Raw genomic sequence first — 23,900 nt, forward strand, 5'->3', positions numbered from 1 at the left:
GTGTTTGCTTTTGTGTGTGTGTGTGCGTGCGTGTGTGCGTCTGACCTCTTTGAAGGTCTGCAGCAGGTTGCTCCCGGACACAGACAGTGTGATGTCTATATGGTGCATGATGAAGAGGGGTTCCTCCTGGCTCTGGAAGGGGAAACAGGCCAGGTTGTCTGCTATGAACAGCAGCATGTTCACGTCAGTCTTCTGCAGGGGCACAAGAGACACAAACCGTCAGTAGAACGCGCACAAACACACCGACAACACACACACACCGACAACACACTTTCACACTCATCATATGCTGCTGCTTCTCTTTTCTTTATTGTTACTCTTATTATCTATCCTGATGCCTAGTCACTTTACCCTGCCTTCATGTACATATCTACCTCAATACCTTATTATTATCTATCCTGATGCCTAGTCACTTTACCCTGCCTTCATGTACATATCTACCTCAATACCTTATTATTATCTATCCTGATGCCTAGTCACTTTACCCTGCCTTCATGGACATATCTACCTCAAATACCTTATTATTATCTATCCTGACGCCTAGTGACTTTACCCTGCCTTCATGTACATATCTACCTCAAATACCTTATTATTATCTATCCTGATGCCTAGTCACTTTACCCTGCCTTCATGGACATATCTACCTCAAATACCTTATTATTATCTATCCTGACGCCTAGTGACTTTACCCTGCCTTCATGTACATATCTACCTCAAATAACTCGTACCTCTGCACATTGATCTGGTACTGGTACTCCCTGTATATAGCTCCACATTGATCTGGTACTGGTACTCCCTGTATATAGCTCCACATTGATCTGGTACTGGTACTCCCTGTATATAGCTCCACATTGATCCGGTACTGGTACTTTCTGTATATAGCTCCACATTGATCCGGTACTGGTACTTCCTGTATATAGCTCCACATTGATCCGGTACTGGTACTTCCTGTATATAGCTCCACATTGATCCGGTACTGGTACTTCCTGTATATAGCTCCACATTGATCCGGTACTGGTACTTCCTGTATACAGCTCCATTCTGGTGTATTTTATTCTTCCTGTTCCTATTATAGTTTTACTCTGCATAGTTGGGAAGGCTTTGTAAGCAAGCATTTCACTGTAATATCTACACCCGTTGTATTCTGCACGTGACAAATAACATTTGACTTAGAAACAATAGTATTTTTTATTTTCTTTAACCTTTATTTACCCAGGAAGCCTATCAGAAGAGAGACCTGGCCAACTCAGTAAGAAAACATAATACAAACTAGCAAGCAAAAAGTGGATTGATAAAGAGGCGGGGTTGGGGTTTGGTACGAGGAGACTCACGGAGCTGTCGTCAAACAGGTTGAGCAGGGAGATGAGGAAGGCTCGCCGGTGCTGCCGGTTCCCTCGGACCATGGAGAAGAGGTGGGCGCAGAGGGCCGAGGTGGTCTCGTCCTGCCGGAAGCCCCGGATGATGCCCTTGCGGGACGCCATGATGGCCTGCTGCACCTGGTAGGACATCTTCATCCCAGCCACTGCCTTCATCTGTAGAGGGGAGACACGTCGTCAGCTAAAGCTGGTAACACCAGCCTTTTGGGTCTGCATCCCAAATGGCGCCCTATATGACTTTTAACCAAGGACGATAGGGCTCTGGTCAAAAGTCGTGCACTATATAGGGAATAGGGTGCCATTTGGGATGCATCCTTTGGTCACTCGGTGAGGGGTTCAAACGCAGGGTTAACCACCTTTGAAATGTGAGGGAGGAGTTAGTTTGAGGACAAATGGGGAAACGTTTGCTACCGTTTCTCGAGCATGGACTCACATGAATGAATCCGGTGTACTTCTTGTCGATCTCAACCAACTGCTGGTCCGCTTTGTTTCTCATACTGGGCTCGGGGTCTGTTCCCATGGCGATGAGGTACGGTACACACTGGAGAAAAGAAGACACACTGGTATGAGGAAAACATCCTAAGTGGGGTCTGAGGAAAACATCCTAAGTGGGGTCTGAGAAAAACATCCTAAGTGGGGTCTGAGGAAAACATCCTAAGTGGGGTCTGAGGAAAACATCCTAAGTGGGGTCTGAGGAAAACATCCTAAGTGGGGTCTGAGGAAAACATCCTAAGTGGGGTCTGCGGAAAACATCCTAAGTGGGGTCTGAGGAAAACATCCTAAGTGGGTTCAGAGGAAAACATCCTAAGTGGGGTCTGCGGAAAACATCCTAAGTGGGTTCAGAGGAAAACATCCTAAGTGGGGTCTGCGGAAAACATCCTAAGTAGGGTCTGCGGAAAACATCCTAAGTGGGGTCTGCGGAAAACATCCTAAGTGGGGTCTGCGGAAAACATCCTAAGTGGGGTCTGAGGAAAACATCCTAAGTGGGGTCTGAGGAAAACATCCTAAGTGGGGTCAGAGGAAAACATCCTAAGTGGGGTCAGAGGAAAACATCCTAAGTGGGGTCAGAGGAAAACATCCTAAGTGGGGTCAGACGAAAACATCCTAACAGGGCCCCCTTTTCACATCTGAAAAATACCCCCTCCTTTAAAAACTTTTTTTTATTGAGATAGCCTATAGTAAATACAACACCAGCTTGATTTTGTTTAATTTGAGGGACCTAGGAATATACAGTGGGGAAAAAAAGTATTTAGTCAGCCACCAATTGTGCAAGTTCTCCCACTTAAAAAGATGAGAGGCCTGTAATTTTCATCATAGGTACACGTCAACTATGACAGACAAATTGAGAAAAAAAAATCCAGATAATCACATTGTAGGATTTTTTATGAATTTATTTGCAAATTATGGTGGAAAATAAGTATTTGGTCACCTACAAACAAGCAAGATTTCTGGCTCTCACAGACCTGTAACTTCTTCTTTAAGAGGCTCCTCTGTCCTCCACTCATTACCTGTATTAATGGCACCTGTTTGAACTTGTTATCAGTATAAAAAAAGACACCTGTCCACAACCTCAAACAGTCACACTCCAAACTCCACTATGGCCAAGACCAAAGAGCTGTCAAAGGACACCAGAAACAACATTGTAGACCTGCACCAGGCTGGGAAGACTGAATCTGCAATAGGTAAGCAGCTTGGTTTGAAGATATCAACTGTGGGAGCAATTATTAGGAAATGGAAGACATACAAGACCACTGATAATCTCCCTCGATCTGGGGCTCCACGCAAGATCTCACCCCGTGGGGTCAAAACGATCACAAGAACGGTGAGCAAAAATCCCAGAACCACACGGGGGGACCTAGTGAATGACCTGCAGAGAGCTGGGACCAAAGTCTACCATCAGTAACACACTACGCCGCCAGGGACTCAAATCCTGCAGTGCCAGACGTGTCCCCCTGCTTAAGCCAGTACATGTCCAGGCCCGTCTGAAGTTTGCTAGAGTGCATTTGGATGATCCAGAAGAGGATTGGGAGAATGTCATATGGTCAGATGAAACCAAAATATAACTTTTTGGGAAAAACTCAACTCGTCGTGTTTGGAGGACAAATAATGCTGAGTTGCATCCAAAGAACACCATACCTACTGTGAAGCATGGGGGTGGAAACATCATGCTTTGGGGCTGTTTTTCTGTAAAGGGACCAGGACGACTGATCCGTGTAAAGGAAAGAATGAATGGGGCCATGTATCGTGAGATTTTGAGTGAAAACCTCCTTCCATCACCAAGGGCATTGAAGATGAAACGTGGCTGGGTCTTTCAGCATGACAATGATCCCAAACACACCACCCGGGCAACGAAGGAGTGGCTTCGTAAGAAGCATTTCAAGGTCCTGGAGTGGCCTTGCCAGTCTCCAGATCTCAACCCCATAGAACATCTTTGGAGGGAGTTGAAAGTCCGTGTTGCCCAGCGACAGCCCCAAAACATCACTGCTCTAGAGGAGATCTGCATGGAGGAATGGGCCAAAATACCAGCAACAGTGTGTGAAAACCTTGTGAAGACTTATAGAAAACGTTTGACCTGTGTCATTGCCAACAAAGGGTATATAACAAAGTATTGAGAAACTTTTGTTATTGACCAAATACTTATTTTCCACCATAATTTGCAAATAAATTCATAAAAAATCCTACAATGTGATTTTCTGGATTTTTTTTTCTCATTTTGTCTGTCATAGTTGACGTGTACCTATGATGAAAATTACAGACCTCTCTCATCTTTTTAAGTGGGAGAACTTGCACAATTGGTGGCTGACTAAATACTTTTTTCCCCCCACTGTATTGTTTTGAACCTAATTTCCTGCAATTCTATGTAATTCAACAAGACTCATGACATCTTTTAGGTAGGCTATTTGATAATAATAGAAAATAAACTCAAGACCCCATTTCCCCAAATATTATTTCGCTACCAAATATGTTTTATTATGATAATTTATATGAACCCTCAATTTAATTATACATCATATCTTACAGAAAGTGATTCAAACAATTGATAGCAAGTCACACTGTATTAGATTACTTCCCAAGCAAAGTCACATTTCTTTGACTCCTCGACTTCAGGTCATAGCTCAGCTTCTGAACGTCAGAGACAAACCAAATATATTCCCATGTGCATCAGAGTTGCATCTTCCTCTGGCATTTTACCGCTTGTTTCTAGCCTAAAGCATTGCGGACTTATGTGTCGTTTTAGATCGGTATAAACAATTGCGAATTGTATAAAACATTTTTTTTTTTTAAACACTGGTATGAGGAAAACATCCTAGCACAGAGATATTCAACAGTGGGTCCGCGGATCCCTAGGTACTGAAGGGGGTCCGAGAAATATACATACAAAAAATAAAACTTTATAAAAAAAAAAAATGTGTTTTTAGGAATATCGCTAGCAACAACAGAATAAACAAAGTTTGAATTACATATCTACAGCAGAAAAGAGGATATATTATTTCTAAATGATGTCAACTTTAATTCTCAACTCCTAATATTGAGCAAATTACACTGAAAAAGCACCCGTGAATAGGCTACCTGTAAATAGGCTACCAGTGCTGCCGGTGTCGCTGGCTATTGGTAAGCTTTCTTGACATGGACATACAGTAAGGCTAACCTTTGTTTAACCAGCTAAACAGCTGCTCTTAGCAGTTGCTTCCAAGCAGTTGCTTTTGGAGTTACCTTTCTGGCTAATAGGCTCAGAGTTTACACTTCCTCTTTCAATGATAAATGTGGGTGAGGTCAAAATAATTTATCTACCAAATCTTTTCATTTTTTAAAATGTTGATTACTTCTCCTTGCCATTATCATTCACCTGATGAAAAGGTTTTGCTAACGTATGATGAGTCCCTGGGTCGCCGGTTTGCCTGGGAGGGGGACCCTGGGCAAGAAAAGGTTGAACACCCCCTGTCCTAACACACTGGTATGAGGAAAACATCCTATGGAATGGGCACTTCATTCCCATGTTCTCCCAGTAAAGAAAAAAGCCTCAACGGTAGCCTCGAGGGGGATAGGACTTCAGAGTGGTCATAGACTGCCAAAAAGCTTTCTTTTTTCAAACAAGCATTGTTTACCTGCACGGGGTGGATGAGGCCCTGGTTGAGGGTGAGCGCGATGACGTTGAGGGCAAAGTGGCGCACGCTGGACTGGGTGTGGAAGAAGGCCTCCAGAACTTGCTTGAGGTACAGCTGCATGATGGAGCTGCTCATGCCCGACGAGATGTCCCCCATCTCCTTCAGGTCCTCCTGCTTGGACAGCTTCTTCCCTGCAGGACGGGAGACAGACAGACACAGTCACCACGGCTGGAGGCACAGCAGCACACACACAATAAAGAGAAGACGGCTACCAAACCTTTAAGGCTCTGTTTGACACGTGCGGCACAGGATTAGGAATATCCCTAAACTGTTCTCCAAAAACAGTGGCGGGGTGTGTCTGTTGGTGTTGTTGTTTGAACTCCAGATTGCACAGATCAAGCTATGCAAAGGCTGTGAGGCAGTAAGAGGGTGTGCGAGTGGGTTGGTTGGCTTCGGAGCAGGCGGTGGGTACTGGTTACTCACAATGCTGGTCAGCCTCCTGCATGCGAGAATCCTCCTCCTGCAGGTAGGTCTGCAAGTTCTTCAGCACCTGGATCTTCAGGTTGACCGAGGTGCTCCTGTCGGCCAGGATGCCGTTGTACAGGGTCTTCACCTCCGGGGAAAACATCTGGCTGGGGTGCATGATCACCAGGAAGCCTGTGAGGGAGGGAGCACAGGATGGAAGACCAGGGGTGTGTTCATTAGTGCACACCGTAGCAAAACAGTTTGCAACAAAAAAAGGAAACAAGCACTTCTTATTGGACAAATTCAGGTAGGTCCCTACCCATTTCATGCCGTTTTCTTTCTAGTGTATACCCCCCTAGGATTCATATCAACCCAGAACAAGACAGGTAACATGAGCTACGACCATGCAGGACTGCGTTCAGAAAGGCACGACGTTGTAGAATAAGGAATCACGTCAGCTCTACTCTACACATTCTTCAATGTTTGCCTACAGAACGTTGGGCCCCGGTACAATATTAGAAGCGGTGAGGAGGAATCAGAAGGTCAACACAGCAGGCCACGGGGCAGGGCAGTGGAAGTGATATTTTACCTAAGCCGATGATGGCCTTGGACTGCACCTCCTCGTCCTCATGTTTAGTAAAGTACAGCAGCAGCTCCAGCACTTTCTCTTTGATCACCACCTGGACAGAACAGCACGAGGAAAAGAAGAGATAAATGATTGATGTAGTCGACCCAGGTTAGGAGCGTAAAAAAGGTACAGTTCTTATTCCCAGACATTTTACATATATCCTTTTTGCTGGGATGTCCACCGTCACCCATATGACTGGAGTTCCAGAGTGTGGTCTGAATTAAAAAGGAGTCCTTTACCTTGGTGATGCCCTTGAACTCCTCCATGTCAAACTCAAAGTGGCGACACAGGGCTCCCACGGTGAAGAGGGAGCGCAGGAGGGCCGGCTTGTTGGCAGCCAGAGCTGTACTGTTGGGATCTTCCTGGTGCTGTGTCTTCAGCTTGGTCAGAGCACCTTCACAAAACACAACACGGATGTGTTCTACTAGATACTCTGGCTGATTTCAAATGCATTGTATCCACAACGCGTGGCTGAATTGGGTTTTTGAATTGTCAAATCAAATGAAATTCAAAAACACCAGCATGTTGTGGTTGAAACACAACACAGAAAGAGCTTGAACACACCAAGAGTAAGCTCAGGAGATGGGTGTGTGTGTGTGTGTGTGTGTGTGTGTGTGTGTGTGTGTGTGTGTACACTCACCGTAGTATCTGTTAAAGCAAGACCACACAAACTTATAGTTGTGGGTCACCTTGTTGACCACGGCGCCGAGGCAGCTGACACAGTGTTGGACAACCTGGCAGAGGCCGGAAGGAGGGGGGGGGGAAATCTATTCAGCTGTTTGGCAACAACAACACTGCCATTTAGCCTAGTAAAAGCCTGAGCTCATTTCAATGTGCAGGGCAGGGATCCAGTTACAAAATTCCAATAATTTCCCTAATATTCCCAGAAATCCCAGTTGGGATTAAGCAAGCAATCAAGAATCGTCCAACCACGATTTCTGGAAAACCTAGGAATTTTGGGAAAGTTACGGGAACTTAGCAACCCTAGATCCAGAACACCAGGACTCTACGCACCGTCATGCCGTATTTGATGATGAGCTTCATGAGGTCTTCCTCGATGGTGGTGAGGAAGGTCTCAGAGGGGTGCTCCATCAGAGGGATCACCAGCTCCAGGATCTTGGCCACGTTACAGATCACCATGAAGTCGCTGGGGTTCTGCATCACATCACAGCACATCACAGCATTAATACTCAGGTTTCAATCCAACCTTTCTATGCCAGTAAAGTATGTCGGATTAAAAAAATAAATAAAAATGTCACGACAGGCCTGATGGAAACAGCTCATTTGTCGGTAAACTTTCCAAATGTCTACAAAACAAAATATGCTAGACAAGGTGGGATCTTTTTTTGTGTCTGTAAAATTAACTATGCGAGAAATGTCGGTGGAAACGCCTTTATGCACAAATATTGATATAATAACCCTCATATCAAAGTAAACTTTGGAGTCACGCGACAATATGTTGTGTGGTCCTCCCACTACGACTCAGGAAAGCATGCAGTTTATTAGGCAACAGATTAAATAAATGATGATGAACTTCACAGGGTGGTGAAAGGGCAAGGTGATGAGCTTGGTGCTCCTTTCCAATAAATATTGAGGGTCTTATTCTGGTGACATGATGATCGATGGTTGGCTGCGGTTTAAAGAAATTAAAATAATCTCGTTTTTAATAATCTCATCATGTAGGCTATACCCACACTGTGTCTATGAGCTGTTGGCTAGAGTGCACGTGCCAAGACCAGAGTGGGCGCATTCGCTATATAAACGCAAAATGTTTAGTGACAAAACCATCAGCAGAGTTGAAAATGCGATGGAAACCCATTGAACTTGTATTTTGTATTCTGTACATGGGAATTTAACCGCAAAATGTATTGTTATGTGCACTACGTCATCACGCTCAAGACTTTTATCTGGAACACGTCAATTTGATGGAAACACATCTCTGGTGGGAAAATGGGCATATTGTTTTTATGCAGATTTGAGAATATTCATATGAAAATCTGTGGCCAATTGGATGGAAACCTGGCTATTGATACTCAATACAAATCACAACACTAGAGGTGACTTTCTTTACACTGTAGTCTGAAATGCACACTTTACAATGACACCACAGTGCCATCCAAACAAAAACATTCATTTCAACCAGTACCATTATATTATTTCTCATTATGTGGAATTGTTCTATTGTATATACTATATGTACATAATTTCTTAATTATTTTGTATATATTCTGTATGTTATGGTCAGCACCATTTTACCAGGTCAAATTCTTGGTACATGCAAATGTACTTGGCATATAAAGGTGATTCTGATTCTGATTTGGCAGGTTGTGCATCGTGATTTTATTTTTTGGGTGGGACACGTGAGGGCTCTTTGGGATAATCTCACATTGCACTTGGTGGTCAGATAGGGTTGCATGGTCGTGGCGTGTTTGACGATGAGCTGCGCCCGGATCTTGCTGAACAGGAACAGGGTGGTGATGCAGGACACCAGGCGGGTGGAGTTCACCCCTTTATTTTCTGAAAGGGGACAAGAATCACGTTACATAAACAATTGCCAGTTTGAGAGGCCTGGTTTAAAGGGATAGTTCACTCAAAAACTATATATTTTTAGTATTTGGTTCATAAATCCCCCCCAAAAAGTGTGCATGTCAGCAGTCAAGTTCTCAAGATAGAGAGCACTTTCAGCACAAAGCAAAAACTGTGATGATATGTTTTGCAGATTTGTTTATGAGTGCTTAGATAGTTTGAGTGAACTATCCTTTTAAAGCCTCCTCCGGAATTGGCTGGGGAAAACTATTCGAAACAAGACCGAGGCTAGTTACCTGCAAGAGACTCCTCGTATTTGAGGATGTGCTCCACCAGATTGTCCACAAGCTGCACACAAGCCTTCTTGGCCGGTTTGTAGGCAGCGTCTTCCTCCACCTTCAACAGCTGACGAAGAGGAGAAGGGAACAGAAGGACATGGAGGCAGGAGATTAGTAGCCCCAACAGCACTCAGAGAGAGAGAGACGCCTTTCGGTGAATACAACACAAGGTGGCGTTCCGACAAGAAAAAAATAAAAAAAGACTTACGTTTTGAAGGAGTTGCTCGAACCAATCGTAGCCCGTGTCTTTGCAAGCCGCGACCTGCAAAACACATTGAGCATGGTAATGATTGCACAATCCAAGATGCAGTCGGTGTAGGATAATAAATCAGAACATCTACTAAATGACTAAAATGTAAATAATACATTAATATATAAACTTCCTGCGTGCTTAATTTTTTTTTTTTTTGAGTTTAGGTTGATGACAACAGAGTTGACGTGCACTCACCACGTCAGTAATGTTGAGAATCTTCCTGGTCATAGTGTCTTTGTCGTGGGCCGGGGTCGGGGTGAACCACAGCTTCTGGAATGTTTCGTTGACTAGTTTCTGTCAATGGGACAAGTATCACAGTTGAGTCAATACATCACACACGGAGCCACTGATGCTCCAAGTCCTTACAGGAGGTAAGTGGGTTTATTATTATTATTATTATTATTATTATTATTGTCTCGTTCACTTTTAGTTTTACCTGCACTGTTGGAGCTTGGAGCATAAGAATTTCACATCTTCGCAGATGTAATCGCAGGGTACAGTGAAATTCTTATGCTGTGCATGTGACTAATAACCTCATCTGTTCTACTGTGTAGTCAGCTTCTTCTCAGCATACACAACTACTCAACTAGCGGACAATACCTCAGTTAAACGTCCTTTATATAGTTTTGTGTACGACTGATTTCGAATAGAAATGTTAGTTATAGAACTGTCATTCTCATTGAATGCAAGTCTGATAAGCGGTAGATCTATTATATGTGCAATATTTTAATGTTTCCCTTCCGAAAGCCGTTACTGCTTCTTTTTACTTTGCCTCGAACAGCTTGAAAATACAATATTTTTGGTTATTGAAAAAAAAAGACAATATCCTGCGTGAAAAAATATTTCACAGCGTTTTAGATGGTATAATGATTCTCTACATAAATACATTGCATGTTGTGTCACAAACTGAAATCAGACAAACATTTGGAAATGTTTGACATTTTTGAAATATTTCTACACATTACACCTTTAAGCCTAGACACAATAGGGTCTGTAGTTTTTCCTGGTCAAGATCAACTCTGTGCCCTAACGTTAAGAAGAGTACCTTAATGCCCTCCTCATCATTGACCCGGCGGATCATCCTCACGCACATCTCTGTGATCTTGTTGAAAGTGGGCTGCTCCAGACAGATGTCTCTCAGGATCTTAATCACCCTCTTCCTCACGCTGATGCCAGTGTCCTGAGGAAGAGGAAAGGCAGATACTTACTGACCGTCTCGTATCTCAAGTATATGGGCTACACTTTCAAAAGTAAAGGCTGTACATTTTAACTGAGCGCCAGCGGTGGGTGCAATGCTTTTATTTAGCCAATAGGTGGCAGTGGAAGACAACAACAAACGTGCATGAACATGAGGTGAACTATCAATGAACTCCCCGATGGATTGATGGCCACCAGTGCAACAACACTCTTCAGCTGAGATTGCTTTTTCGGACACTTGGGACGTTGTGTTACGGTGTGTGTGTTAGTTGGGATACTCACCAGTATCCTCTCGATAAGCATGTCGTAGTACTGCTCGGTGAGCTGGGGTCGGCTCAGCACGAAGCGGCCCAGAAGCTCCACAGCCGCCTCGCGAACGCTGGTGGAGTTGTCCATCAGACGCCCATGCACCCCGCGCTGCATGTCCAACTGCACACACAGCCAGGGGACGATAGGGTTAAAGGAACAGTACACATTTTTTTTGGTATTTTGTTCATCCGTCCACTGGTAATGGACGAAAAAGTGTGCATGTCAGCTGTCAAGTTTTTAAAAATCAAAAAACGTATCACGTTGCGTTTTGTTGTTTACACACTGCCACAGGACAAGGCTGGCCACACAACACACTCCTACCCTGGAAAGAATGCTGGGGTCCACAGAAACCACCTCTGACAGACATTTCATGGCTTTTGTCCGGACAGCGATTGCACTCTCCCCCAGGACTCGCAGGATCTAGAGAGAGAGAGAGAGAAAGAAAGAAAGAGAGAGACAGAGAGAGAGAGAGACAGAGAGAGAGAGAGAGAGAGAGAGAGAGAGAGAGAGAGAGACAGAGAGAGAGAGACAGACAGAGACAGACAGACAGAGACAGACAGAGACAGACAGAGACAGACAGACAGAGACAGACAGAGACAGACAGAGACAGACAGAGACAGACAGAGACAGACAGAGACAGACAGAGACAGAGAGAGACAGACAGAGACAGACAGAGAGAGACAGAGAGAGACAGAGAGAGACAGAGAGAGACAGAGAGAGACAGAGAGAGACAGAGAGAGACAGAGAGAGACAGAGAGAGACAGAGAGAGACAGAGAGAGAGAGAGAGACAGAGAGCAGAGAGAGAGAGACAGAGAGAGAGAGAGAGAGAGAGAGAGAGAGAGAGACAGAGAGAGACAGAGAGAGACAGAGAGAGACAGAGAGAGAGACAGAGAGACAGAGAGACAGAGAGAGACAGAGAGAGACAGAGAGACAGAGAGACAGAGAGAGAGAGAGAGAGAGAGAGAGAGAGAGAGAGAGAGAGAGAGAGAGAGAGAGAGAGAGAGAGAGAGAGAGAGAGAGAGAGAGAGAGAGAGAGAGAGAGAGAGAGAGAGAGAGAGAGAGACAGAGAAAAGCCACGGTGTTGCTCATTGTTACTCACTGCCTGGCAGGACAGAGCATCTTAGAGAAGGACTGCTGATCTAGGATCAGATCCCCCCCTATCCATACAATTGTATTGTATGATCTAAAAGGCAAAACTAGATCAACACTCCAACTCTGAGAGGCTTTCTGAATACGGGCCTGGAGTTCCTTCAACAGCGTCAAATCAAACATTATTTTAAGTGCATTTAAAATCACAACACTTTACAGTAAAACCACAAAATAAAGTAGATAAACAGAAAGCAATACAACAGATGAATACAGGCAACATGCTTCTGGGTTCCTTGCCTGGGTTAAGTAAATATCAAAGCTCTGGGCGAACGGCCTCATGGAGGCCAAGTAGCGGACGATGAGGCAGGAGTCGTCGTAGTCCACCGTGTCCGAGTTCATTCTGACAACACAGAAGAGGTTGGGGAAAACAGCTTTAGTATTTACATCAACCACTGGGGCCATTCCTTCACATCAGGCCGTACAAGAGCTGCGTTATGAAGATGGTCCAGAGAGGAGCGTTGGTCACATCAAAATAGAATTATATCCATAAATCAATAGATATTGTAGAAATATAATAGATATATAATTAGATAGATTAACACCATTTCACAGGGTGGTCTGAACTAGGGTTGGGCGGTATACAGATTTTCATATCGTCATACCATCCTCCTCTCATCCCAAGTTTGGACATTTACAAGTTTGTGAACGAGAGACATTGTGCAAATGAATAAAGTTTTGAAGCGTGCTTTTCTGACGGAAGAACAGCACTGGCTCTGGAGCAGAATGTCTCCATGCTGCGTCTGTGTGTAGTCTGGAGTCGCTAGGGCAACGGGCCTGCCTGCTCTGCTCGGAGAAGAGGGGGGAGGAGCAGACGGGCCAAGAACGGAGAGGAGAAAAAACTAAAGGAAATCAAGATGGCAGTGGCAGCTGTACAGATAACTCATCCAACGGGCTTTGACTTCTCAAACACGGCAGAAAGCTGACACTATATGATGCCCCGTCTTCTTATTAATTCAGACACTTACTGAGATAACTAGCCAGTTAAACCATACACACAGCTGGTCTCACCTTCTCCCTCTTTCTCCGGTTGTATTTACAAACAAACACGTGACTGGCTCAACTCCAGCAGCGCTCACTTCACGAGCTCAGGGCATGCCCGGCCCAGCATGCATTGTCATTGTAGCAAAGTATTTATAAACTAAAAAGTTTTGTTCATTTTTAGGCCATTATCTTACAATAGGCCATAATTGATTTTGGCCCAATAGGCCTGGCTTATTCCCACGTTCAAGGAGCTTTACGTTTTGATTGGACTATTTTGCCTAAAAACCTTCAGGCCTATCTATAGAAAAATACAAAAACAACTCCGCATCCATGCCCAGACTGGCAAGAGTGGCCCAAAGGGTGTTTAGGATCCCCAGTGGCTCTGCAGGGGTGGAGAGGATATTTTCCACTGCTGGCCTTCTCTCCAAGCATCATCACATGAACCTGAAGCCAAAGACTGGCCAAACGCGTGTTTCTAAAAATGAATTCAAAGGCACTAAGTCATTTTTCATTTTAAATTTGTATTTAATTCTAAGTAAGTCACAGCCTATTTGCGCAATTTATGGACTATAATGATTGAATACAACAAAATGTTGTTTAAATGCTGAGTGCTTAATGTCCCTGCCAGCCTATTGTCTGTCTCCCTGACCTACTAAGCGTTTATATGTTGTTTAATACGACATGTAGCCTGTTTGAAATGAGCGCTTCTTACGTTCACCTTTTCATGTTTATTCAAATACTTTTCGTTCAAATCCATATGGTTTGGTTTCAATACTTCAAAACCAAATGATAGGTCCAAGTAGTCACAAAAATAGATGGGTTTTGGTTAAATTGTGATTTTAATGAATGGAGCGAATTTGGTATTTTTTTCTTGTTTTTAGCGGAGCGGTTGGAAAGGACGTGGTGCGCCGGAGCGGTGCTCCATGAGCGGGATTTCCAACCGCTCACATACTCTAAACGTTAAATAATGTGACAGGAGAAATGAAGAACGCAATCTGCTTTATCTCCTAATGTATTACACAAGTTGACTGCAGGTATTCACTTTTAAAAAACTATCCAATTACCCCGGTATATAGTAATGGTGAATACAGTATACTGCCCAAGCCTAGTCTGAACAGACAGACAGACAGACAGAGAGATGTGCAGTACCGTAGGGTGGTGAACTGGGACGGGGCCGTCTTGATGATCTTGCGGAGGAACTTCTTGCGCGCCTCAGCCCGCTGCATGACCTCCCCAATGGTCTCGATGTCCTTGGCGTGGTGGCCAGGACCGTCCGACGAGTCCTCTTCCCGGTCCCGTTTCTGGCTCTTCATGGCCTTCTCCGTCTCTATGGTGGTGTCGCGGAACCACTGGGCAATGTAGAACTTCCTGGCAAACTGGCAAAGGCAAAGTACACAGTTAGAAGGAATTCACTCAATAATACTACATTACATTTGTTAAGCACCTTTCAATCCAAAAATAATCTCAAAGTTCATCCAATAAAATAAATGACTAGAAAAGAAGAGCGTGGTGGAACACAAACTGACCAATAGTGAAGGGTCTGTCTCTGTGTTCTCCTCCATGTAGTCCAGAAGGGCTTTCTGCAGTTGCTGGGTCTCGTCGTCACCTTGGGTCTGTGTGGGAAAAGGAAACATTTAAATGGGAAAGATACATTACAGATAAATATAAAATGTTCCAGGGCTTTCCATTGCCTGTTCCGCCTCTGACTCGTGCCCACCTCTGATCTTTCTGAGAAATAGAAGTCATTTTGTTCCCCACCTCTTTCAGGATGCGGTCAATGGATCGCTGGTCCATCTGGCTGGTGACGGCATCTTTGCGCAGGCGAGCGGCGACCGTGCCTAGGTAGTCCAGGGAGGCAACCCTCAGGGCCATCTCCGTCTGCTTGTTACTGAACTGGTGCACCTGAGAGAGAGAGAGAGAGAGGGGGGGATGGTTAGAGAGAGAGAGGGAGGCAGAGAGAGAAGGGGGTGAGGAGAGGGAGGGATGGAGAGAGGGAGATAGGAGGGGGGTTAGGGCCTCCACTCTGATGAGGTAGATGCACCAAGAAGAGGAGTAAACAGTTGGACTAGTTTAGTAGTATTACTGTGTTTTGGGTTACTGCGAGGGAAACACCATCTTTTGACAGGGAAAGCAGAATGAATACTCCAAGACCAACAAATATGATTCTGCCTAACGAATCGAGCAATGCATAAATATGGAATGACCTATGACAGCCAGACAAGGCAGAGGGGCAGCCAGACAAGGCAGAGGGGCAGCCAGACAAGGCAGAGGGGCAGCCAGACAAGGCAGACAGGCAGCCAGGACTCACCAGCAGTCTGCCTAGCAGGCTCAACAGTAGCTCGGCAGCTGGCCACTCAGGCTTGTTGACCGTGGAGAGCAGGTCCTGGACAAAGTTCTCAAACAGAGGCCTGTAGTCCTCCTCGCTCCCCTGCTTACTGCCACACCTGGGCACGACAAAAAAACAGAAAGATGGGGGAGAGAGGCTGTTAGGTGGACGTTACACTAACCACAGCTGATGGGGGAGAGAGGCTGTTAGGGGGACGTTACACTAACCACAGCTGATGGGGGAGAGAGGCTGTTAGGTGGACGTTACACTGACCACAGCTGATGGGGGAGAGAGGCTGTTAGGGGGACGTTACACTAACCACAGCTGATGGGGGAGAGAGGCTGTTAGGGGGACGTTACACTGACCACAGCTGATGGGGGAGAGAGGCTGTTAGATGGACGTTACACTAACCACAGCTGATGGGGGAGAGAGGCTGTTAGGGGACGTTACACTAACCACAGCTGATGGGGGAGAGAGGCTGTTAGGGGGACGTTACACTGACCACAGCTGATGGGGGAGAGAGGCTGTTAGATGGACGTTACACTAACCACAGCTGATGGGGGAGAGAGGCTGTTAGGGGGACGTTACACTAACCACAGCTGATGGGGGAGAGAGGCTGTTAGGGGGACGTTACACTAACCACAGCTGATGGGGTTATGAGGAGATACAACAAATATAAACAAAGAGAGGGCAAACTGTCTGGAGATGAAAGACAATCTTACTTCTTGAGGAACACCGAGAGGAAGTTCTGGGCCGTCCTCATGGCCGTCTCGTAGTTGTTGGTGATCAGCAAGTCCTGATCTACCTAGAACAAATCAAACATTCACAGAGGATTGTTAAAATAAGGATGCTCTTCACTTGAGTTGGATAGAGGGCACACTACCCACAAAGTCCGGTTTGACCTGGGTGGTGCCATTGAAGTGGGCCCTCTTTCTAACTCTATGGCGTGACATTTGATGGCGGCTGTGTGTTTTGGTGCATTCAAGACAACTGGGAACTCAAAAATAAACAAGCTCCGACTCCGAAAATCAGTTTGAACGGTCATCCAACCGTTCAAACCCAAGTCGGACACTCGGGCATCATCCTAGAGCTCCCACTCTAGAGCTCCAACTTCTCCGACCTCAAGATCACTATCTGAGCTCGTTATATTCTAAGTTTACAATGGTCAGTGCACCATTTCTTTGCGTACCTTGCTGTCGTACTCGTCCTCCATGGCGTCGCGGTCGTTGGGGAGGTGCACCACGCACTGAATGAGCTGCAGCACCAGGGCTGTAACCATCTGGATGTACATGGGCTCGCCGTCCCTGTCGCTGCTGTTCAGCCTTCCCAAACAACCAATAGCATTTGTCAGAGTTATTAGTTGATTTTATACCTTTATTAAACCAGGGGTGCATTCATTAGCGCACACCGTAGCAAAACACTTTGCAACGGAAACAGTTGGCAACAGAAGCATTTTAGCGTTTATTGGACAAGTTCAGGTATGTCCCACCCTGTTTGCTTCCGTTTGGTTCCTAGTGAATACACCCCAAGTCTTTCAAGACACATTCCCTTTAACTGGAACGGTTTTGACACAGTGGGGAATGTTTTTATTACATTTTGTTGTGCCTCTCCTTCCTATGTTATATGGGCTTGGTTATGGTTCTATTTACCTGAAGTTGCGGAGACTGCGTTTGCTGGTGGGCAGTCTGGCCAGAGAGGTGAAGATCTCTTCCAGAATCAGCTGTCTGTGCTTCTCATAGCGGGAGAAGACCTAGCCACGGACAGAAGACAAGGTTAAGGTCAATCTAACACAGTGTTTCTCAAACTCGGTCCACTGGACCCCAAGTGGTGCACGTTTTGGGTTTTTTGCACTAACATTACAAAGCTGATTCAAATGATCAAAGCTTGATGATTAGTTGATTATTTGAATCAGCTGTGTAGTGCTAGGGCAAAAAAACCGAAACGTGCACCCCTTGGAGTCCCGAGGACAGAGTTTGGGAATCCCTGATCTAACACTTTGTTTGAACAAATCATGCTTTTAGCCACCCACAAAATGATGTTTTGAGTGAGATGACCTGCTAGAATTTACAGCTCGCACCGATGTGACCAATAAAACAAATTAAATAACGGTCTCACTCTGCAGCCTTGGAAGGGAACAAGCACTTACCGCTGTCACCAGCTTGATGGCACATAGCTGCAGCTCACTGACACTCTCCACAAAGAAAGGGGTGATGCCCATGGAGGAGATCTAGCACAGGGAGGGAGAGAGAGAAATAGATTGTTTTGTTTGTTGTTTATTTCACTTGCTTTAGCAATGTAAACATACAGTGCATTCAGAAAGTATTCAGACCCCTTTACTTTTTCAAAATGTTGTTACGTTACAGCCGTATTCTAAAATGGATTAAATAGTTTTTTCCCCTCATCAATCTACACACAATACCCCATAATGACAAAGCAAAAACAGGTTTGTAGACAAAATAAAAAACTGAAATATAACAAACTTTCAGACCCTTTACTCAGTACTTTGTTGAAGCACCTTTGGCAGCGATTACAGCCTCAAGTCTTCTTGGGTATGACACTACTCCTGTATTTGGAGAGTTTCACCCATTCTTCTCTGCAGATCTTTTCAAGATCTGTCAGGTTGGATGGGGATCGTTGCTGCACAGCTATTTTCAGGTCTCTCCAGAGATGTTCGATCCGGTTCAAGTCCGGGCTCTGTCTGGGCCACTCAAGGACATTCAGAGATTTGTCCGAAGCCACTCCAGCGTTGTCTTGGCTGTGTGCTTAGGGTCGTTGTTCTGTTGGAAGGTAAACATTCGCCCCCAGCCTGAGGTCCTAAGCGCTCTGGAGCAGGATTTCATCAAGGATCTCTGTACTTCGCTCCGTTCATCTTTCCCTAAATGCTGACTAGTCTCCCAGTCCCTGCCGCTGAAGAAATCCCCACAGAATGATGCTGCCACCACCATGCTTCACCGTAGGGATGATGTCAGGTTTCCTCCAGACGTCCTTTAAGTGACTTTTGGCAAACTCCAAGTGGGCTGTCATGTGGCTTTTGTTGAGGAGTGGCATCCTTCTGGCCACTCTACCATAACGACCTGATTGGTGGAGTGCTGCAGAGATGGTTGTCCTTCTGGAAGGTTCTTCCATCTCCACAGAAGAGCTCTGGAGCTCTGTCAGAGTGACCATTGGGTTCTTGGACACCTCCCTGACCAAGGCCCTTCTCCCCTGATTGCTCAGTTTGGCCGGGCGGCCAGCTCTAGGAAAAGTATTGGTGGTTCCAAACTTCTTCCATTTAAGAATGATGGAAGCCACTGTGTTCTTGGGGACCTTCAATGCTGCAGAATCGTTTTGGTACCCTTTCCCAGATCTGTGCCACGACGCAATCCAGTCTCGGAGCTCTACGGACAATTCCTTCAACATCACGGCTTGTTTTTTGCTCTGACATGCACTCTAAATATTTACATTTACATTTTAGTCGTTTAGCAGATGCTCTTATCCAGAGCGACTTACAGTTAGTGAGTGCATACATTTTTCATACTGGCCCCCCGTGGGAAACGAACCCACAACCCTGGCGTTGCAAGCGCCATGCTCTACCAACTGAGCTACAGGGGACCTGTAGGACATCTGTGGGTCCTTATATAGACAGGTGTGTGCCTTTCCAAATCATGTCCAATTAATTGAATTTACCACAGGTGGACTCCAATCAAGTTGTAGAAACATCAAGGATTATCAACGGAAACAGGATGCACCTGAGCTCAATTTCGAGTCTCATAGCAAAGGGTCTGAATATTTATGTAATTAAGTTATTTCTGTTTTTTTTTTAAATAAAATTTCAAAAAACCTGTTTTTGCTTTGTCATTATGGGGTATTGTGTGTAGATTGATGAGGAAAAATGAATTTAATCAATTTTATAATAAGGCTGTAAAGTAACAAAATGTTGAAAAAGGGAAGCGGCCTGAATACTTTCTGAATGTACTGTATATTTTAACATGCCAATAAAGCCCTTGAATTACAGCGAGAGTGGAGAGAGAGAGGAGCCAGCGGTGGGAGAGAGAGCGAGAGCAGCCAGCGGGGAGAGAGAGAGAGAGAGAGAGGAGCGAGAGAGAGAAGAGCCAGCGGAGAGAGAGAGAGAAGCCAGTGGGGGGGAGAGAGAAGCCAGTGGGGAAAGAGAGAGAGAGAGAGAGAGAGAGAGAGAGAGAGAGAGAGAGAGAGAGAGAGAGAGAGAGAGAGAGAGAGAGAGAGAGAGAGAGAGAGAGAGAGAGAGAGAGAGAGAGAGAGAGAGAGAGAGAGAGAGGGGAGCCAGCAGAGCGAGAGAGAGGAGCCAGCAGAGCGAGAGAAGAGCCAGCAGAGAGAGAGAGAGAGCGAGAGGAGCCAGCAGAGCGAGAGAGAGAGAAGCCAGTGGGGGAACGAGAGAGAGAGAGAGAGAGAGAGAGAGAGGGGAGCCAGCAGAGCGAGAGAGAGGAGCCAGCAGAGCGAGAGAAGAGCCAGCAGAGAGAGAGAGAGCGAGAGGAGCCAGCAGAGCGAGAGAGAGAGAAGCCAGTGGGGAAAGAGAGAGAGAGAGAGAGAGAGAGAGCGAGAGAGAGAGAGAGCGAGAGAGAGAGAGAGAGAGAGAGAGAGAGAGAGAGAGAGAGCCAGAGCGAGAGAGAGGAGCCAGCAGAGCGAGAGAAGAGCCAGCAGAGAGAGAGAGAGAGAGCGAGAGGAGCCAGCAGAGCGAGAGAGAGAGAGAAGCCAGTGGGGAACGAGAGAGAGAGAGAGAGAGAGAGAGAGAGAGAGGGGAGCCAGCAGAGCGAGAGAGAGGAGCCAGCAGAGCGAGAGAAGAGCCAGCAGAGAGAGAGAGAGAGAGCGAGAGGAGCCAGCAGAGCGAGAGAGAGAGAGAAGCCAGTGGGGAAAGAGAGAGAGAGAGTGAGAGAGAGAGAGAGAGAGAGAGAGAGAGAGAGAGAGAGAGAGAGAGAGAGAGAGAGAGAGAGAGAGAGAGAGAGAGAGAGAGAGAGGAGCCAGCAGAGCGAGAGAGAGGAGCCAGCAGAGCGAGAGAAGAGCCAGCAGAGAGAGAGAGAGCGAGAGGAGCCAGCAGAGCGAGAGAGAGAGGAGCCAGCAGAGCGAGAGAGGAGCCAGCAGAGCGAGAGAGGAGCCAGCAGAGCGAGAGAGGAGCCAGCAGAGCGAGAGAGGAGCCAGCAGAGCGAGAGAGAGAGAGGAGCCAGCAGAGCGAGAGAGAGAAAGAGCGAGAGAGCGAGAGAGACCCATATTTATGTTTATATATTTGTACTTTAACTATTTGCACATTGTTACAACACTGTATATAGACATAATATGACATTTGAAATGTCTTTATTCTTTTGGAACTTCTGAGTGTAATGTTTACTGTTAATATTTATTGTTTATTTCACTTTTGTTTACTATCTATTTCACTTGCTTTGGCAATGTTAACATAAGTTTCCCATGCCAATAAAGCCCTTAAATTGAATTGAATTGAATTGAGAGAGAAGCCAGCGGAGAGAGAGCGAGAGAGAGGAGCCAGCGGAGAGAGAGAGAGAGAGAGGAGCCAGCGGAGAGAGAGAGAAGCCAGCAGAGCGAGAGAGAGAGGAGCCAGCGGAGAGAGAGAGAGAGAGAGAGAGAGAGAGGACTAAGGAGGGGTTACAGCAGCATCTAGATCATCTGCACAGATTCTGTCAGACCTGGGCCCTGACCGTTAATCTAAAAAAAACGAATATAATGATATTCCAAAAAAGGTCCGGAAATCAGGATGACAAATATAAATTCTATTTGCACACAGTTCTATTAGAACACACCAAAAATTACACATATCTAGGACTAAATATCAGCAACACAGGTAGCTTTCACATGGCTGTGAATGAGCTGAGAGACAAAGCAAGAAGAGCATTCTATGCCATTAAAAGGAATATTAAAATCGAAATTCCAATAAGAATCTGGCTCAAAATTTTCCAATCAGTTATAGAACCAATTGCTCTATATGGCAGCGAAGTATGGGGTCCGCTCTCTAATACTGAATTTACCAAATGGGACAAACATCCAATCGAAATACTGCATGCAGAGTTTTGCAAGACTGTATTGCAAGTGCAAAGAAAAACTCCAAATAACGCATGTAGAGCAGAATTGGGCCAATACCCCCTCCTTATTCGAATAGAAAAAAGAGCCATCAAATTTTACAACCATCTAAAAACAAGTGACCCCAAAACATTCCATCACACAGCTCTACTATGTCAAGAGATGAAACAAGAGAAGAGTCCCCTCAGCCAGCTGGTTCTGAGGCTCAGTTCACTAACCAAAACCAACCTCATAGAGCCTCAGGACAGCACTCAGAAAATCTGGCCCAACCAAATCATCACAAAGCAAAAAGAAAAATATATCACCTATTGGAAAGACACCACAAAAAATCTAAGTAAACTTCAATGCTATTTGGCTCTAAACAGACAGTACATGGTGGCAGACTATCTGACCACTGTGACTGATAGAAAACTGAGAAAACTACCGGGGAGAGGTAGAGACAGAGCTGCATTTCCTATTACACTGTGACAAATACTCAGACCTAAGAGAATCTTTCTTTCCCAAAATTATCATTCAGTACAAAGAATTTGAAACTATAAAAGAGGAAGAAAAAATCTAATATTTATTGGGTTAAAAACCCAAATGTGCAGTTTTGGCAGCCAAATATGTGTCCTCCTGCCACAACCTGAGGGACAGCCAGTGAAAAGTGTAATTTAATGTCAATAATATTTCCTGTTTTGTTTTGGCTTTCATAGCATGTAATGTGTCTTCTCAGTCATGTTGAGATTGGTCGACTACTATTGCTTTAATGTATTGTTATTCTCATTAATATTGTTGTTGTAGTTGCTGTTAATGGTAATCCCATTTCCACTACTACTATTATTATTGCTGATGGTCCCACCATTTTTGTTATATGTATACTTTGACAATGTAAGTAATTTTACTTGCCATGTCAATAAAGTCAATTGAATTGAATTGAATTGAATTGAGAGGAGCCAGCGGGGAGAGAGAGAGAGAGGAGCCAGTGGGGAGAGAGAGAGAGAGAGAGAGAGAGGAGCCAGCGGAGAGAGAGAGGAGGAGAGAGAGAGGAGAGAGAGAGAGAGGAGAGAGAGAGAGGAGCCAGCGGAGAGAGAGGAGAGAGAGAGGAGCCAGTGGAGAGAGAGAGGGAGAGAGAGAGGGAGAGAGAGAGGGGAGAGAGAGGAGCCAGCGGGGAGGGAGAGAGAGAGAGAGAGAGAGAGAGAGAGAGAGAGGAGCCAGCGGAGAGAAAGAGAAAAAGAAAAGAAGAGAAATAACAAGAAAATACCATTATTGCTGAGGTCCTAATGTCTAGGTCGTAATGTGGGTTACTGATGAATGCAATGATCTAAAAAGGAGAAAAGAGGAGGAGCTACCTGGAGGATGGTGGTGTCGGTGAGCAGCTGGATCTCCAGCAGCTCTGAGATGTTGCTGACCATGTCGCACACCTTGTTGTACAGCATGACAATGACCCGCTGCTTGTGGGTGGAGCATTTGGCCCGCTTGGCCTTGGAGCTCAGCAGGCCACCTGTTGCGGGGAACGAGAGTGTGATGCGTTGCCGTCTTGAACAAATTGCATTCCAATAATAGACCACTTCGGAAATAAGTGTTTTCATTCATATTTTCATGTGTTCATCCTCTGGTGTTCAAATGTACATCTCGTAAATGTACGACTGATTTGCGATCGAAAATCGAATGGAAAACAATTCCATTCAATGTCACCCACAGGCTGTTTGTGAACAGCAAAACACATTCTCTACGACTACGTAGTTGTCACGAGAAAGGCATAATGGGTGAGGAAATTGGTGATGGCGTTTCAGACGAACGTGTGTGTGTGTGTTATGTGTGGGGTAATTGGGGTTATAAAGATAGCTGACCTCCATGAGGATCCACCCGATAGACAGGATCATACTGGGGGTAGAGGGTGTTCTGCAGGTGGAACTTGGTGTACTGGAGGACCCTCTCGATCACATCCTCGATGTACACCGCCTTGGGCATGTGGGCGGACGTCATGATGTTGAGGGCCGTTAGGCAGGCGTCGGCCGACTTGGTCACACGCTCCATGATGAGGTCACGCCACAGCTTCTCCTCATCCTCGTCGTTGTCCTGCGTGTGAGCAGAGAGGGGCAGAGTTCCACCGATCACAACAAAATGGCTACAAAGTATAGGCTTATCGCTAGTGGAGAACAAATGATCCCCAAAGTAGTAATGTAGTAGTGTGGGAATAATAATAATAATAATAATAAGC

The 23,900-nt window shown here is 45.4% G+C and overlaps 1 protein-coding gene across 1 annotated transcript in view; it reads right to left on the reverse strand.

Annotated features, from left to right (window-relative positions):
- nipbla (NIPBL cohesin loading factor a) overlaps nucleotides 1-23,900 on the reverse strand; it is a 38,397-nt gene that overhangs the window by 3,303 nt on the left and 11,194 nt on the right. The window contains exons 18-44 of the mRNA XM_041900202.2: nucleotides 23,530-23,758; nucleotides 23,029-23,180; nucleotides 17,802-17,882; nucleotides 17,305-17,405; nucleotides 16,845-16,977; nucleotides 16,378-16,460; nucleotides 15,638-15,773; nucleotides 15,088-15,231; nucleotides 14,856-14,942; nucleotides 14,479-14,705; nucleotides 12,586-12,688; nucleotides 11,520-11,618; nucleotides 11,172-11,318; nucleotides 10,738-10,872; nucleotides 9,888-9,986; nucleotides 9,648-9,701; nucleotides 9,398-9,506; nucleotides 8,962-9,092; nucleotides 7,590-7,730; nucleotides 7,216-7,309; nucleotides 6,815-6,969; nucleotides 6,537-6,627; nucleotides 5,966-6,139; nucleotides 5,483-5,673; nucleotides 1,810-1,917; nucleotides 1,332-1,532; nucleotides 46-192 (exon numbers count right to left, since the gene is read on the reverse strand). Of these exons, the coding sequence (XP_041756136.1) occupies nucleotides 46-192; nucleotides 1,332-1,532; nucleotides 1,810-1,917; nucleotides 5,483-5,673; nucleotides 5,966-6,139; nucleotides 6,537-6,627; nucleotides 6,815-6,969; nucleotides 7,216-7,309; nucleotides 7,590-7,730; nucleotides 8,962-9,092; nucleotides 9,398-9,506; nucleotides 9,648-9,701; nucleotides 9,888-9,986; nucleotides 10,738-10,872; nucleotides 11,172-11,318; nucleotides 11,520-11,618; nucleotides 12,586-12,688; nucleotides 14,479-14,705; nucleotides 14,856-14,942; nucleotides 15,088-15,231; nucleotides 15,638-15,773; nucleotides 16,378-16,460; nucleotides 16,845-16,977; nucleotides 17,305-17,405; nucleotides 17,802-17,882; nucleotides 23,029-23,180; nucleotides 23,530-23,758 (3,552 nt within the window). The remainder of the gene's footprint in view (nucleotides 1-45; nucleotides 193-1,331; nucleotides 1,533-1,809; nucleotides 1,918-5,482; nucleotides 5,674-5,965; nucleotides 6,140-6,536; nucleotides 6,628-6,814; nucleotides 6,970-7,215; nucleotides 7,310-7,589; nucleotides 7,731-8,961; nucleotides 9,093-9,397; nucleotides 9,507-9,647; nucleotides 9,702-9,887; nucleotides 9,987-10,737; nucleotides 10,873-11,171; nucleotides 11,319-11,519; nucleotides 11,619-12,585; nucleotides 12,689-14,478; nucleotides 14,706-14,855; nucleotides 14,943-15,087; nucleotides 15,232-15,637; nucleotides 15,774-16,377; nucleotides 16,461-16,844; nucleotides 16,978-17,304; nucleotides 17,406-17,801; nucleotides 17,883-23,028; nucleotides 23,181-23,529; nucleotides 23,759-23,900) is intronic.

Source organism: Coregonus clupeaformis, chromosome 16, assembly GCF_020615455.1.
Source record: "Coregonus clupeaformis isolate EN_2021a chromosome 16, ASM2061545v1, whole genome shotgun sequence".
Classification (NCBI taxonomy): Eukaryota; Metazoa; Chordata; class Actinopteri; order Salmoniformes; family Salmonidae; genus Coregonus; species Coregonus clupeaformis.